Source organism: Lissotriton vulgaris, chromosome 10 (genome assembly GCF_964263255.1).
Source record: "Lissotriton vulgaris chromosome 10, aLisVul1.2, whole genome shotgun sequence".
NCBI lineage: Eukaryota > Metazoa > Chordata > Amphibia > Caudata > Salamandridae > Lissotriton > Lissotriton vulgaris.
In genome coordinates, this window is record NC_141698.1 from 62,723,201 (window position 1) to 62,740,338 (window position 17,138).

Here is a 17,138-nt window from a genome sequence, read left to right on the forward strand (position 1 = left end):
GGATTCAATTTATTATGCTGAATATGTTCCTCTTTTGTCTAGCTTATCTATATTGTCATCTTAACTTGGACTCCCAACACAAATTTTATAAAAGTGGGAGAATGGCTGCATTGTAAATATGTCTGTCAGTTCCATTCTATTAGGGATAGCTGTCTGGTATTCAGTTTATCAGTGCAAATCTGTAGTGGAGACTGAAGAAGATCATTGTTACTCCCAAGTTGTAATGGTGACTCTCTGAAAGTTTAGGCAGAGAATCTTTCATTCTTAACTCCTGTCCCTTGCATGTTGAAATGGCCTCCCAGGAGATGGTTCGGCAGTGCTCCTTCACCTTCTTGTGGCTAAGGAAACCTCAAGAGGGGACATAGACAGATGTGTTCAATCTGCATATGGTAGAAATCTTGCCATGGCGGATATTCAGTTGTATTATTGATCATCACAGCTTGTCATGATCAATAATTGGTTCTGTGGGGCAGTGAGATGACCCAGCATGCCAGCTGGAGCGCCACATCTCTTTAAATGCAAATCTAATGTCTGCGCAGTCTGGGAGCAGATACCCACCTGCCTTCCCCCCTTGACGAGTGTGGTCATGGAATGTTAGAGGCGGGCTTTCCAGTGAACGGTCTGAGACTTCAAACCCACACAGGAAACTTTGTGTTGCGAAACTGGCTGCCACATACGGTCGGCTTTAGGCCATGGGAATATATTGCTATAACCAAAGTATTTGATGTGTGGGATTAGAATCCTATTAAAAATCCCAAACCCTATGCTTCGAATTCAAACTACGTAGGTCATAGGATTTTTTTAAACTATCTCCTACCTCACCAGGCCCTTAAGGCCTTTAAGAATAGCTTACAATCTTTCCCAGAATTCAGTCCACTAAAGGCCAGGCTGATCTTTGGTAATCTGGGCACCAAAGAAGTTCCACATGTAATACTGCAATATTACTGCACACAGGGCATAAACATTCTAGACAACGTGAAACACTAAAATCGAAATGAAAAACTGACTTGGTCCAGTTAGATAATGATGACTGGAGAGAGTCATTAATGGCTCCACATGAATTAGCCATCTCTGTCAAATTACAACTAATTCCATTTTAGTACCTCAAAAGAATCTACTATTGTCCCAGGCACCTCTGGAGAATGGGTAGGAATGTCTCCCCAGGTCCAATATGCAGGTAGGAGCCTAGAAACGTCTTCCTTATTTTATGGGGATGTCCAATCATTCCGAAATATTGGCTAGAGGGCTCCGTGTTACTCAAAGGTATTGGGTTGTCGAGTCATCCTCTCCCCTTAATAGTACTGGTGGGTATTAGGGAAAAAGGACAGCTCTCGCTGATCGGACTGGGACTATTACTGCTTAAACAAGATTCTGCCCAATACTGGAGGTCCACCAGGCAGCCCTTGTGCAGGAGTGGCTGGGACGTATAGTTCTGTGCATGGGTTTTATTTTAAACACCTTGGAGAAGAGGTAACTGGTCATGCCATTAGATGATCAAGTACCCAATGATTGGTTATTAAAGTAAAAGTAAAATTTATTTTAGCTTTTTCTTTCTGCGCGGTGACTGCAAACGATTTTTCAAAATGTTCTTCAATAAAGTGGTGTGATCCAGCCCTCACTATCTTAATTTTGAAAAATCCATATTTTCCAGAACAAAGCCCTCATTACATTGATATATAGTCATGCCTGACTAATAAAACATTTAACAACAAGGGGTGGTGATGGACAGAGTCTCTGAATTAAGCAGAATACTCTCACCCAGTCAAGAGATCAGGGCTAGATCCACCACCGTTTTTTAGCTCACTGCACCATCCCAGCTCAGAACCTGGCTATATGCAAATTAGTCTGTTCCTGTCCCAGTGCATGATGGGAACAGGGCAAACCAAACTACCAAGCCAATTCTTACACTGGGAAGGAAACAAGCTTCCGGGGACCGGTTTCTGGCATTTCAGCCGTCGTCGGCCCGGCTTGCTTGAATCCTGATGGTGCAATGAGCAAGGGACTCACATCTGAGTATACCCTTCCACGCTTAGGGTGGACAAAATATTTAACAACAAGGGGTGGTGATGGACAGAGTCTCTGAATTAAGCAGAATACTCTCACCCAGTCAAGAGATCAGGGCTAGATCCACCACCGTTTTTTAGCTCACTGCACCATCCCAGCTCAGAACCTGGCTATATGCAAATTAGTCTGTTCCTGTCCCAGTGCATGATGGGAACAGGGCAAACCAAACTACCAAGCCAATTCTTACACTGGGAAGGAAACAAGCTTCCGGGGACCGGTTTCTGGCATTTCAGCCGTCGTCGGCCCGGCTTGCTTGAATCCTGATGGTGCAATGAGCAAGGGACTCACATCTGAGTATACCCTCCCACGCTTAGGGTGGACAAAATATTTAACAACAAGGGGTGGTGATGGACAGAGTCTCTGAATTAAGCAGAATACTCTCACCCAGTCAAGAGATCAGGGCTAGATCCACCACCGTTTTTTAGCTCACTGCACCATCCCAGCTCAGAACCTGGCTATATGCAAATTAGTCTGTTCCTGTCCCAGTGCAAGATGGGAACAGGGCAAACCAAACTACCAAGCCAATTCTTACACTGGGAAGGAAACAAGCTTCCGGGGACCGGTTTCTGGCATTTCAGCCGTTGTCGGCCCGGCTTGCTTGAATCCTGATGGTGCAAAGAGCAAGGGACTCACCACCCCCTTTTCTGAATCGATTTTGGCCACTATAGGTGTGGCAGGGTATACTCAGACATGAGTCCCTTTCTCACTGCACCATCAGGATTCAAGCAAGCCGGGCCGAAGAAGGCTGAAATGCCAGAAACCGGTCCCCGGTAGCTTGTCTCCTTTCTGGTGAAGAATTGGCTTGGTAGTTTAGTCTGCCCTGTTCCCATGATGCACTGGGCCAGGGACAGACTGATTTGCATATAGCCAGGTTCTGAGCTGGGATGGTGCAGTGAGATAAATAACGGTGATGGATCAAGCCCTGATCTTTGGACTGGGTAAGAGTGGTCTGCTTAATTCAGACACTCTGTTCATCACCACCCCCTTTTCTGAATTGACTAATAAAACAAGCACTGGCGTTGCCAATAGGTTTCGCATTTGGAAAGTTGGAGCTATTGGTTTTGTAAATGACATTTTATATTTATATATTGTTATTGACAATGCCAATAACGATATATAAATATAAAATGTCATTTACAAAACCAATAGCTCCAACTTTCCAAATGCGAAACCTATTGGCAACGCCAGTGCTTGTTAATGCTTGTTTCAGTTGTTTCAGCTCTCTCCAAGAGTGCATGTTGTCTCCCTTCCTCCGCCTAGCGCTATGTTCCTCTCTCCCATATATGCCTTTACCGAGGGCAATGTACGCACGAAGGTCTGTAAATGTACAAAAATGAAACACTATCAGTTTTGAAAATTTCTCCCCTACTGTGATTCGTGTGCCAAGGATGTCTCAGTGTTACATAAACAGCCCCTCTCTGCTAACCCTTCACAGACTGCGGTGCCCCCTGGGCCCACCTCCGTGTAATGAAGAAATACCCTCCTCATCTTTCAAATGAGCCAGGGTGAGGCTGTGAGCCGGTCACTTTAGGCTGCAGAAGTGGCACTGCCAGAAGCCCCCCGCCACACACGAGAGCACCCTGGTATTCTCACAGCGGGATGTTATTTGTCACAGAGAACACGGCTCCATGCTGGCACCGCTCGGATAACCATCCTCGGTGACAGCACTAAAAGCGTTGTGTGTGTTTGTGCTGGGAGGCGGCGGGCTGGGGGCGGGAGGAGTGTTTCACCAGTGGATGGCTGGGGAAGCTTTAGTAAGCGCAGTAAATGGGAGGCATCTCGCAGAGAGCGCACACCACCCATCTCAAAATGAAGACACGACCAGGAGGAAGCAGCTTTAATGAAACTTTAAACTGGCAGCAGCAAATGCGTCTCAAAGCACACAAAACACGCTGCATTCTAAACAAATAATTAAAAAAAACATTGCCAACCGATGAAATAAAGGAAGCAAAATAAAAAGATGAAGTACTGTGTCCGGAGGAGTGTTTCACCAGTGGACGGCTGGGGAAGCTTCAGTAAGCGCGAAAGTGAAAGCATTTTGCTCGCGCTTGGAGATGAATGCCAAAGAAAAACAAGCCGAGCCAGAGAAATGAAAGGAGCCTCAGCCATTGTTAAAGATAAACGCGTGGCAGGCGGATTAGGGAGATGTGCGGAGGGAAGCCGGATGGGGTGGGAGAGCCTGGTGGGGGGGTGGGAATGCGAGCGAGGGGAGAAGTGTGGCAGGCGGATTAGGGAGATGCGCGTGCTTGTGTGGTCACGTGACCCGCTTTTGTGGTCACGTGACTCACATGCACTGTGAAAAAAACGCAGTGGTTTGACGAGTCGATGGAGCACTTGAATTCTCGCCTATTACATTCGCAAGCGAATGATAATAGGCGAAACCTAAAAAATCCTCATTGTATAGTACACAAAAAAAATCCTAGACTCCTGTCACACCCTCGGAGACGAATCGTAGCCAAACCAAACTGACCCATAGCGGCTTTAGAAAAGACTGAGCCAGCTTTTGTTAAATTGATTGCTGGGTGTAATTTGATGTGACTGTTTAACCACATCGCTGCAGCGGCTATTCCGCCGCAGCGCTAAGGGGGCGGGGCGTCCGCGCGAAGGGCGCATGCGGGTGACGGAACCGCTCCGTCACCAGCCGCGGTTGGGCTGAGCTCATGACGGAGCGGTTCCGTCATGGCCCCGCCCGCTCAATGGAACGCCCAGTGCAGGCGCGGCGAGTGGGCCATGACTGAACCGCTCCGTTATCAGCACAGCACCACCGCAGCTGATGACTGAGTGGTTCTGTCATCAGCATCGAAAGAGTTAAGTGGTTCCACCACAAACTGCATTGGATTCGTTTTTAGAAAATGAATGCAAGTTTTCTAGAGATGTGCACACATGCTGTTTGGGAGCATTTACGCGAAAGTACTATACCTGCAAATGCAGTGTAGTCCGCTACAGTTTTACAGAAATGGCGCTACTCACAAATATTGCAGAACTACTCCTCTTTTGTTTGATAATAAACAGGTGCACACTTTAAAAAGTGTGAATACACAAAAAGGGTTTCCCCTCCCCTTTTCTTGTTATAAACAAGGCATAGAAATATTAGAACAAGTCCATGACAGACCTAGTGCAGGATTCGAAGTTGAATCGGTTACACATTGTTACATAATGTTTTGTGTCCTAATTTCATTTAAATAGACGTTTTGCTTTTTTTAGTTTACACCTAGTATGTAAACCCCATCCCTCCCCCCTTGTCTGGTACCCTATGCTGTGGTGCCAAGAAACTGGAATATAGAAAGAATTACCTCTACCGTTTATGGCATCACACTTGGAAATCATGGGCATGATTAATCTGCAGGTCCACCGTGGAAATTGAGGGATAATCTGCCAATTGTTACAGCTGTTTTTGGCATTTATAGAGCAGAGGCTGCCATTCGACGCTTCTGGATGGGATGGCACTGCTATGCTTTTTGCAATGTAGGGATGACGTTTGAACCCGTTCATAGATTTTTCATCCCAGACAAGTGTCCAGTCTGGTTTGTGAAAACAATACCCTTCCTTTTGGCGAGTCTCTCAGCTTTAGTGAGTCAGAATGTACAAGATTGTTTATACATCTTGTGCAGTCAATCTGTCCTTTGCCCAGCAGATCATATATATCTGTTAGTCATCTAGTAGAGGCATATGGTTGTCACAGAAGTCAGCATATCTATTTTGTCAGTTTTAGATCTAGGTCTGTGGTTCTGTCTTCATGTATTCTGTTGTAGATTACTCACGTTTAAGGTGAATCTTCCATCTCTGGTTAGCAAAATTTGAGACACTTCTTCCTGAGCGATACTGCATCACTCAACAGATTAATAATACAAATCGATAAGTTCTTCGTTGTTAGTATCTTTCAAAAGTTTATCATGCTAGTTCTCATCATCAAACAGATTCATTTGTATATGATTATCACAACAATACACGCTCTTCCGTGTATTATAGTTTGGTAATTGATCGAGTTCACACCCAAATCCCTGCTGCAGGATCCTGTCACAATTCTTAAACTAAGAAACATGAACACGTCGAACCTTCCAATTGCCTTATTGTGGAAGATAGTAGATCAAATTGTAATCTATGGAAGCCACTAATGCTGGCGAATTTTGGTTACAGTTAAGTAAAGTTTTCTTCTCCACGCTTGGATCTTTCATAGCCGCATGCTTTTAAAATTGAATAGAAAGGTGCGTCAACATTGACAAAGGGATGATTATCTTCTTTAGGAGCATTTAGCCTCCACACAGTAATGTTTCAGAAAGGTATGTGACCTTCTCCACATGTTACTTTGTTGATGTTCTACAGTGGTTTATTACCATACAGTACCAGAGCGGTTTAGTTTTTGAGGACATCCAATCTGGAACTGATTCTATAAGGGAAACCACTCCTTTGGAGATCTGGAATTCCATGTAAACCTGTAAATGTATTCCCCTACTAGGACAGTAAAGTCGGAGGTATATCCAAAAGTCAGTCAAGCTTGTTTTTAGACAGGAGCTTGCATTGAGAAGTGCTTCTCCTGCTGTTATTGTACTGATAGGAGTGGTTCATCTGATATATTAAGGGTAGGTTGTGGGCATTGTTTGCGTTTATGCACGATCCCAGAATACTTGAAAGCCTTCACATTTAGGCCCTCATTATGAGTAGCCAGATGTATGGGACTATATTTATTGCACCCAATAAAGTCAGACTCCACAGGGGTTTAATTCATTGGATGCAACAACTAGCTCTCTGTTTTGAGCTTGTCTCTAGTAATGGGGAATAACGTGGGTTTTGGTGCTTACCACATTAATATCCTCATGTCCCTTTAATTACCAGGCAGTTGCCCCTGATAAATTTCACCGGGTTTGATGAGTTAACATGTTTCCAGGGAAAACCGCGGGACTGCAGTGTTAGCTGCCAGACTCATAATTCCAGTATGTGCAGTAGCAATAGTTACCACACTTACCAGAATTGTCAGTGCTGCTTTTAGGACCTTAGAAATGCAGTTCCGTTCTTTCCGCGTCACCAGATGCAGAACCTGAGCTTCTTGTCTCAGAGACCCTTACCTCTATTTTTCTTGTCTCAAAATATTTTCTGTGTGAAAGTTTTTAAACCATAAAAGGACTTTCGGAAGAATATATCTGTGGCAGATCCCCACCTGGTTTGCTTGTGGGGCCTGGGTCAGCCACAGTTTCCAAGACCTGCAGAGAATGCTGGTAAATGAAGTTGAAAGCCATCAGGGAACGCAAGGTGAGACTTTGGCACCAAGCCTAAGTAGATGCAGCATCGGGGCTGATCGAAGTCAAGCTCATATTCTCTTATCCCAGTCCCCCTACAGTTTCCAGAGTTGATTAATCCGCTCCAGATGCAGATGTTACTCACGCTCCACGTCTCCGGTAAGCACAAAAAATACAATAAGCTGAAGCAGAGTTCCACTCCTTTTGTACCATTTCCACACTGCTGATGAAGTTCATGGGAGGAGCCAACCGTCTTGCCCCTTCTCTTGAAGTCAGCCGACTTCAGAGCTGATTCCGCAGCTCGTTCCGGCACAGCTCGAGTTTCTGGGGCCTTCAACCATGCTGCAACAGATCTAAGCATCCCGCGCAGCTATCCTCCAGCTCTTCGACTCCCTACTGACTCCCTCTTGCACGTCTCCAGGCCCCATGAAGTGAGATGAGGCTATCCACCTGGACTACCGCCAGCAGGTTCGCCGTCCACAGAAGATGGACCCTCTGATCCGCCTGAAGCGCAGGAATTCAATTAAAATATTATTGAGGCATTATCTGGTTCCCTGCTCCAAAGCTTGCATCAAGTTTCTCAGCAAAAATGCAGTTGGCTAATTCTAAATATCCTTTTTTTGATTCTCTGACATAGCTCACGGCGAAGTGTTTATGTCTATTAATCGGGATGCCACGATGAAGAAGCTACTGTTACTTGTCAAACTGCACCTATGAGAATAGTCTTTGAAAAAGCATGGATGCCATGACTTTCTAGGGTATAGAGAAGAAATGTTTCCTACCTCAAAAACTACATTGTTAGTACATTGTTGATCTTGTAGTGATATAAGGGAAACTGACACCCTGAACTTGCAAATTACAAGTTTTCAAGCTGTCCAGGCTCTGTAGGTTTCAACCTAGTCGCTCAGTACCCATTTGGATGGAGTGGTGATTTTACTGTTAAAGCAATGGCTAAGACGCTAGTCACATAAAATCTATGTGCAACACTCAGCCAGAATGCTGTAGAATGAATAACGTGGATTAAAAAAATCAAGTGCACCCTGAATTCAGGTATGCCTTCTAAAAGCGACATGAAGATGTATATTTATGAGAAACAAAAACGTTTTAAGTCCGTAATCCTACTGAATATTCAATTTTCACTAGGAGCAATACTTGCGAAGGCCTAAAACACAGATCAGGAACAATTATTTTAATCTGCTTGATATTAGCTACATGTTACAGGCAAAAGGCCTGTAAATTAAATTTAAGCAGCCCTGTGAGTAAAAAGTAATGTCACATAGGAGGTAGATGTAAAAAAAAAAAACTGCTACGGTACTCAAAGTAAAATCTTGTGCACTTCAGACCTGCCTCACAGAACTTCATACTTCCTAAGGCAACCTAGAGTTACCCATACATAGTCCAGTTTTTTATGCTAGTTTATAATACGGTGCTGGTTATTGTGGGTCACACACAAACACCCTGAAAGTTTCAGGCTTGATGGGAGCTCTCAAAATCAGGTGGGTGTAACCAAGGAACACCTGTACGGATTATGACGATGGGATAACATTCAGATATGACTCCTAGTTAAACGAACCTTAGGACACATTTCTGTGTTGCGCTTTGTTGTCGAGAAGACCGATTAGAGAGTCCTTTATTGACCATTCATCAAGAACACCCTTGAATATTCTTTACCCACACTTTCTGATAAGTTGAGGAAGGCATCTGGGCCAAATACCAAGTAAAATGCATTACTAGGATGTTCATACAATGAGTTACGTGGCAACAACAAATAGTGTGAAAGTCCTCACTGACAGAATGTTCTCTTCTAACACAGTCTATAGTTAAACTTAAAGATACTTAGGAGTTCAATATCAAGAAAATCCTACCAATGTGTTGATCAATACACTTTCTGTACCCACAATCCTTGGACTTACAGATTGTTTGCACAAAGGTCTCGAAGAAAAAGAAAACAAAATCTGAGATCAAGTCACAAATAACGGTTCAATGAGATATTTTCACAAGCTATCAGAATGAGAAGATCCGCTCACTGAGAAGAGTATCTTGAAGATATAGCTGAAAAGGCATTACGCAGTCATGCTATAGCGACAGAAAAGAGGCATTGCTCGTTTTAAAGCCCAATATTTGAAAGTTTTATATCGAGAGTGCAACAGGTTTTTTTTTAAATTACAAATCAACTCTACAAACCTATGTTGGCTATGTACCACATTTCCTGTGCCTAAAAATCTGTTATCTGTGCATTGTATTAGATTTGTAGAGAAACTAAAAGTCCCTCAGAGACATGAAGGAGCTTCTGAGAAGTGCTAGATTTTCAGTGACTGACTATTTTAGTGATGGAAGATGCAAAACATTCTGAAACGAATTTCCAACATCCCAAAATATTGTCAGTGAATGATGGAAAGTATTCTACTGTTCAGATTTCACCTACAAAAAGCATCAGCCATGCACTTGCAAAATGTGCAAAAAAAACAGACGATATACGTTTTTCTGTGCCAAGTATTTGCATGAAAAACGAGTTCCAGAAGATGTTACACTACAATTGCAGATGTTGAAAGAAGTAGCGCTTGGAGCTCCTGCTAACCAGTAGAGTTCTTCCCATGACTCATTTGGGAAGACTGTGAAGAAAAGTTGTCTACAGCTCTTACTGATCTGCGACCCTCATGCCCTGATGATATGCGGGATTACTTGCAATCTTGGAATTTTCAATCCTTTGGTTTCTGTAAATCACATGGGCCTTAGGATCCATAGTTTATGATGATACACCGGCCCTTCATAACACCATGGAGACACACAATCGTGTGGGTCTTTACTTTCCCTTGGCCTCTCAGGACCACATGAAATTTGAAATTTCATTAAAGGTGCTTTTGGTCAACAATGCAAAGCATGACTGCTTTTCACACAAGGAATAATAGATAAGTAATTAGAACAATGTAAAAAGAAAACAAGGACTGCTAAAAACACATTAAACATTATTTCAGGTCCCTTATTCAGGAAGCTAGTTTATGGTGCAATTGTCCAGAAGTCTGCTTTCGTGCCGAAATTATCTTTAAAATGGGATAAAGTTATGTTAGTGTGCAGAGTTTTAATTATTGAGATGTTTCATCCAAAGGTCCTAGCATCTTCTCAAGTACAATCCAGTTTGTATTGTCATGTGGCCCAAGAGGTCACTCAAGAGGAAGAACATTTGTTCTGCTGGAGATTCAAGCTGTTCTACGTGCAGCATATGTGCAGAATGCTGTTGATTGTATTTAACCTGATAGATTGTACAAATTTGTGTTCAGCATGAAATGTTTCATGTCCTCATTTATATGAGACAGATTGATTTCTTTTGCTCAGGGTATCCTTTATTAACAAACCTTCCCATCTTGCTAGAGCAAAGAGTCTCCTTCCTGTTTGGTTTGACACCAAAATAAGACATTGTTGTACACTCCGTGAGGGGTCATACCACCCGTATGACCGCTGGAGGGAGGGGGAGGGCTGAGTTTCTCAAGCGCTTTGAGTTTCTGTTCCATCAATAAACTTAAGCTTTTGTTAAAATAATGTATTTTCTTTTTTTACTGCTGCTCTGGGTTACAGGGTGCAAGTGGCAATGCCAGACTGAACCTCTTGGCTCTTGGCTTCTTTTCCCCATTGCTTCGGAAAAAAAGATTTTAAAAAAAATGTATTTCCAGGCCCAGTCAATCAGAAGTGGTTACCTGGTGCTCTCAATCTCTTCAGCCCTTATTTTAGAAGGGCCATTTTGCAGCGGGCTTCAATCAAAAGATAGCAGATATCTGATTCCAAGGCAACCGTGGGAAACTGGATGGCAGCTTGAGTACTGCTTTCCAGAGTTTCCTCTCAGAAGCTGCCAATGTGGCTTGTGGTCCTGTCCATGCTCCACTTTCACTTGGAAGTCTCTATTTTGATGTGAATGGAAAAAGGCTGTCCATGGTTGTGTACCATTCTCAAGATGGCATTGGCTGCAGCCTCAAATTTTTCTATTGTGGTTTGAATGCTAGTATTCCATTTAAGATCACTATTCATTGTTAACTGCATGTACTTAAAGAAGTCCACTTCTTCTAGCTGTGTGTCATTAATGAAGGATGATTTATTCCTTTGATGTTTTGTCTTGAATGTCATGATTTTTTTTCCGGTGTTCATTTTTAGAATGTTTCCTTTGCAGTATCTATCCGTGGTTGTAAGGTGTGCCTACAGGCCATTGAGAGTCTTTGAGATGAAAACTGAATCATCAGCGTATAAAAGAGCCACAGCCTTGAAGCAGTTTACTACCAGAATATGTTCAGTGTCTTCGACCATGGTCAAAGGCTGAGGAGAAATTAAAAAATGCCACAAAAGGACATTTTTGTTGATGAACTTGTGGATTATGTGCAGAAACGTAAAAATCTGGTCAATCAACAAGAGTCCTTCTCTGAGACCTCCTTGGATAGGGGAGAGATTGTTCTCAGTAGTGACCCAGTCGTCTAGGGCTCTAAGGATTCGTTTTGTAAAGATAATGCATTTAATATGTGTTAGTCTAATTGGCATTGTCTGCCCCTTCTTGTATAATAGTACAATGGTGCTAGTTTGCCAGGAGGTTGGGCAGCAGTTTGTAGTGACGATCTCTTAAGATTGTTGTAAGTTTTCCAGACCGCCAGTCTGGATCGGAGAGAAGCACCTCTGGTGGTATGCTGGGACCGGGTCCTTTCCCTTTTGCTGGTCATTTATTTCTCCTTTCACTTTATCGTTGTAAGGACATCGATCCACAAGTCATAACAATTTGATGTTTCTTTTCTTTTTACCTCTTATTCAACTTGCCTGGATTCAGTTTGTATGGGATAGACTGTGGCATTGAATATGGTGGAGAAGTGTGTTATCTAAACTTCTTCAATGATGTTTGATTCCAGAAAATGTCTTCTTGCTCCCAAGCCTTCCGCAATTAATTTTTTTATTGCCACTTAGGATTTAGCGCTTTTGTTCCTCTTGATCAGAGATTTATAACTGGATCTTGCGTTCCTGATTTTGTTTCTTGATCAAGCACTATGAACTATTGTCTGAAGTTCCAGTTTTCTGCTTTTCATTCCTCATCAAACCTTGCATAGTTAGAGGTGTTTTTGGATAATAATGAATTATTGAAGGTACATTTTCTTGAAGCGATCGGGGTTAGTGATTTCTGTAGTGTATCATGCAAGGTCAGTTTTTCTTTGGGTCCGTTCTGTATGAGTGTCAGAAGATCAACATTGGTTGGTTCAATTTTCTAATCCTTTACATTGGACTTGGGGTTATGGTTCCATCTCACTCTCACTTGGCCTTAAAGGTCCCAGGTTTTGTTAAAATGTTGGACTTCTCTGGGTTCTGTGGGGATATTGTGTTTTAGATCCATGATTAGGGCTTTATGATTGCCCTCTAACTGCCATTGAATCCTCAGATTTAAAATCCGGGCAATCAATTGCCCTTATCAGTATATCGTTGGTAACTGATTGGGAGCTGCGTGCATTGTATGGCGGTGTATTAGTGTTGGCATTATCATAAGCACTTCATGCTGAAATGAGGCCCTCATGTATGACTAAGTCAGCCAGGCGTTTGCCCGTTGCATCTTTTTTTGTAAAGGAGGCATAGAAAAAGATGTAGTTTTGAGTGGCTGGGTTTTAGACATTGCTTCCTTGATGTAGCTTAAAGGATGTATGACTCTGACCTTCTTTTTCTGTTGCGCGTAAATGTTTGTTTTACTCAGTGCTGTGTTATCCAACAATATAAAGTCCCAAATTTGCAAGTTGTCATGAATGCTGACCCATGCTTTAGTTCCAGAGCATTTATCAGTCCTGCGTGAATTCTGTAGGCCGCCATTATTTGTTGTTTTTGCTAGTTCTATTACACATTTTGAATGATAAATGTACCTAGGTAAATCCCTTGGAGGCGAAGGCTATGTTTCTTAGAGTATTACCATATCAGTGGTTGTTAGATTGTTTGAAAAATCAATGGCATCTATTTTTTTAGGTATGCCTGCCACATTTCAGGAAATGGTTGGAGTACTGTTTCACGTCTGTTACTTCTGTTGCCTCAGTTACCATGGCTTGTTTCTAGTCCGTCTGCTTTGACTTGATTGATTTTAGCCATGTTTTTCATGCATATGTGGGGGCTCCTCTTGAAGAGCAGACGGCTATCCCGCTTGAAGTTGGTGGAACACAAATCTCACCACAAGTAAACGTATTATTTGGTGGTTGAGGAAGGTGCGATGCAGCTCTTCCCTGAAGTTGATGATCAGCGTGATAAGTGTAGTTTTTTTTTTTGCAGCATTGCTCTGATACTTCTCTTTCCCGGACCAGAAATGTATGCTGGTTTGTTTTACAGCTTTTGATGATTTTTGGCTCTTTCTGCATCTGAAGTCCTGATTTTACCCGCTCTCTTGATGACAATTTATTTTTTATTGCTACACTGGTATATTAGTGCTCTCCACCTAAACCTGGGAACTACCCAAAGTTCTCCGCTCCTTTTTTGTGTGTGCATAATTTAAGCGGGACTCTAAGCCTTAAAGGGTATTGTATCTATCTGTCTATCTGTCTCGGTCTGACTTTCTGTACACCCAGTGGTGATTACCACAGTATAACTGGATAGTTATAGTTAGGATAATTTTTCCATAGGAAATGCAATTTTTCCTTTGCTTACAACCTTGGCTTTATTTGATTAATCTAAACGAAATAAAATGTGTTCACCTCAGTGGCATCCTGGAAAGTTTTGGGGTGATCCGTCAACCGGGGCTGAGAAAAAGGGGTTGGGAGGACCCAAAACGCATTGTCCCCATTTATTGTTCCACAGCAACATTAGACACTGCTACAGCCGAAACGCCTGACCAGATTTACATCAAATTTAACAGAAAGCTAGATCTTGGTCCAAAAAGAGTGCTTTTTGTGATATGGTTTAATCCATTCAATAGTTTTTGAGCAATTAATGCTAAAAAAAATTGTATTTCACACTACGGAGGATCCGCGGGCTGACAGATCTCATGGTGAGATCTGATTGGCTCCCACCACATCAACAAGGATGTGGCGTTACCATCTTAGAACTAGAAAAAGGTAAAAAGTTAAATTTAAAAAACACATAAGGAAGGCAGTGTAGGGATCCCCTGACGCCCTAGACCTGGTGGTGAATGTCCTAGGGGGACCTCACCTGGGGCTAGAATTTTTTTTTTTAATATATGAAATGAATGTGTACCTTTGATTTGAGATACCATGTTTAAATGTAATGCACATTACAAGATGTCTAAAAGAAAGCCACAGACACGCATTAAAAGAAATAAAATGTTACTGTTAAATAAGCTCATGTTACGGATTTAGTTTTTTCCTTTGTTAAACTATTTTGGTTCCTCATCATTTTAATATCTATGCTCATGTTTAAAATTCCTTTTTATCATTGCTTGACAGTATGTGACGCTGTATGTAATCTCCTGATGTAATTTGTGCAGCTTATTCTTACTCCTAATGTTTACCTAGACTGTAGTTTGTAAAGCACTCTGAGAACTTTAGGTGATGTTTGTACTCTATGCCATCACCGTCTTGTAAGAAACAGTTCACCGTATACCTATCCTCTGTGCATCGTCATCAGCCCTTGAGCATGTAACTTTAGATGTGCTTGTAAAACCCATTGTATTAGAAACCAACTCTACATGGTACTATGCAAGAGACTGGTCCCAGGGATTGGATTCTTGATGTTAATGAGATGCTATCAGACGTCCTTGTACATCTCTACTAATTATGTTCCCCTTTGTTTGTGTTTAGACACCAACTCTGATATGCCAGCGCAGCTCTCGGAGGATCTTTCGCCTGCTGCTGCTCTCGGCAAAATATTGCACAACCACCACCTGACACTGGATATTGAGAATGACACTGAGAGCACAGCACTGTGAGGAAGGTGTCAACACTACAGACTTATCCCTTTCCATTCAGTGTCTGCAATAATGCTTCCATCAAGATCAACGGTGAAAGCTTCTTTTAGGGTTATAAAGGAAAGGTACAGAAAAGCAATGAAAAGCCACTTCTGAATGTTGATGTTTGGGCCCTAATCCGGGTAGATCTAAAAGAAGATTAATGACCTGTGTCTTGGAAGCCAACAGTTCAACTGAAGACAGCTGCGATGAAGGCACTGATGCTGGATATTGGAAATTCTGACCACTCTCCCAATTCTGTACCTCATGCATCAGGCGCAAGACTCTGCAATGGGGTTCAACCTCCATGCTCACTTCATGCCACAAGCCAGATGTTTAATTATACTCCCTGTTCTCTTGTGGAGAGCACCTGTTGGGGGACATTCCATCATGGACTTGTTGCAAACTTATTTCTGCTTTTAGTCTAAACCCAAAGAAGAGACTCCCCAGAGCTGGCGGTGGCTGCTGGTTATCGGTTACCTGCCTGGGATGCTGGGTGTGTGCTAGTGCCCGATTTATTTCATGCTAGTTGGAAATGTCCTCTAGGTTATGGGTATGTTGTGATCTGTCCTCCAGACGTTTGCCTGTGGCTGCCTCTTGGCCCACTTAGACACCAGGCTTTTCTCTGAGGTTAAAAAGATTTAAATCTGACAATGTTTTACTCCAAAACAGAGCTTCTCTACACAGTGGTTAAATGCAGTGTCATCACGCTGCTAGTTGAGATTACAACTACTCCAGTTTCATTTTCTTTACATGCATTTGACTCATGGGTTGTCCTTGTTGATGTTGGAAGCAAAGCATATTCCTGCTTTCATTACTGCAACAATGACGTTCTGTGCGCTGATCACACTGGGGGTTTTGAACCATGCTACATGGTACAGTAATGTAAAGTTGGGTTTTCTTTGGGTGATTGGGACGGTTCAGTTATTGTTTAAGGGTGCATTGATAAAAGGTGAAAACAATATTCGGGGAGGCACCTCTGCATACCAATTCTTTAGTTTGCTGACATTCATTGTCCATTGAAAATGTGTCAAACCTGGAAGTGTGTTTCTCTAAAATTCTGGATCGGTCTTTCACGGACACACAAGAATTCCTGGATGGCCAACATGTTCTTCTAAAGAGAAGAGTTTCTGCAAGTATTGCTCCAGAACTGCTTGAACAGTCTACATGACAAGGGATAGAAGACGCTGATAAAGCACAATCACATCAGTCCAGTGGTTCCTGGGCAAAAAGACATTAGCACTTGATGGGACTTTGCTTAAAGTTACTGAACATGACAAGTTTGTTTTGGGTTTTTACTGTGGTCATTTAGTCTTGCCATGAGCAGAGAACCTATGGTACTGAGAGCTCTGTCAGTGTAGTTTGTGGGCTCATTACAGGGCTAATTGTATATCAACTATTTAAGCTATCTGCTGCCGATCAGCATCTACGCAACAATACGCTAACCTTGCCTCTTGTCTGTAGAGCATGCATTTTGCGGTTCTCCAGTCTCTATTAAGTGCACTTCCCACGCGTAATGTCTCGTTTTATCCAGCGGGCATTTTGTAAAACAATTCAAAATGAACACCATTTTATAAAAGAAAATATATATGTAGCTTATAAAAATGGCGTGAAAGTCTGTTGTTTTAGATGGAACAGTCTTTCTAATTGCAGAATTACCTGTGCTACTAACAATAAAGTAAAGTGATTTTGTTTTCTTTTGGTTATAGCAGCATTTTTTATTTTGTGTAAATATTTTTACTCCAGTATTGGAACTTTCATAGATTCACATGCTTGAATCATTCCCAGTCATCGAGATGGGAGTCTCCGGTAATCATTCCCCGTCGTCGAGATGGGAGTACCCGGGATAAAAAAAAAGCAATGCTTAGATAAGTGCAAAACAGAAAAAAGGCATGTGCCCATTTCCATTTTGTAGCCCATAACAGTCATTATGTAAATGAGACTCA

At 42.3% G+C, this 17,138-nt stretch overlaps 1 protein-coding gene across 6 annotated transcripts in view; it reads left to right on the forward strand.

The window, feature by feature from the left end:
- ARHGAP17 (Rho GTPase activating protein 17) overlaps window positions 1-16,886 on the forward strand; it is a 317,459-nt gene extending 300,573 nt beyond the window's left edge. For all 6 annotated transcript variants that reach the window (XM_086940466.1, XM_086940465.1, XM_086940467.1 and 3 more), the window contains one exon: window positions 15,047-16,886. In XM_086940466.1, coding sequence (XP_086796592.1) covers window positions 15,047-15,174 — 128 coding nt within the window. In that variant the 3' untranslated portion in view covers window positions 15,175-16,886. The remainder of the gene's footprint in view (window positions 1-15,046) is intronic.
- The last annotated feature ends 252 nt before the right edge of the window (window positions 16,887-17,138 follow it).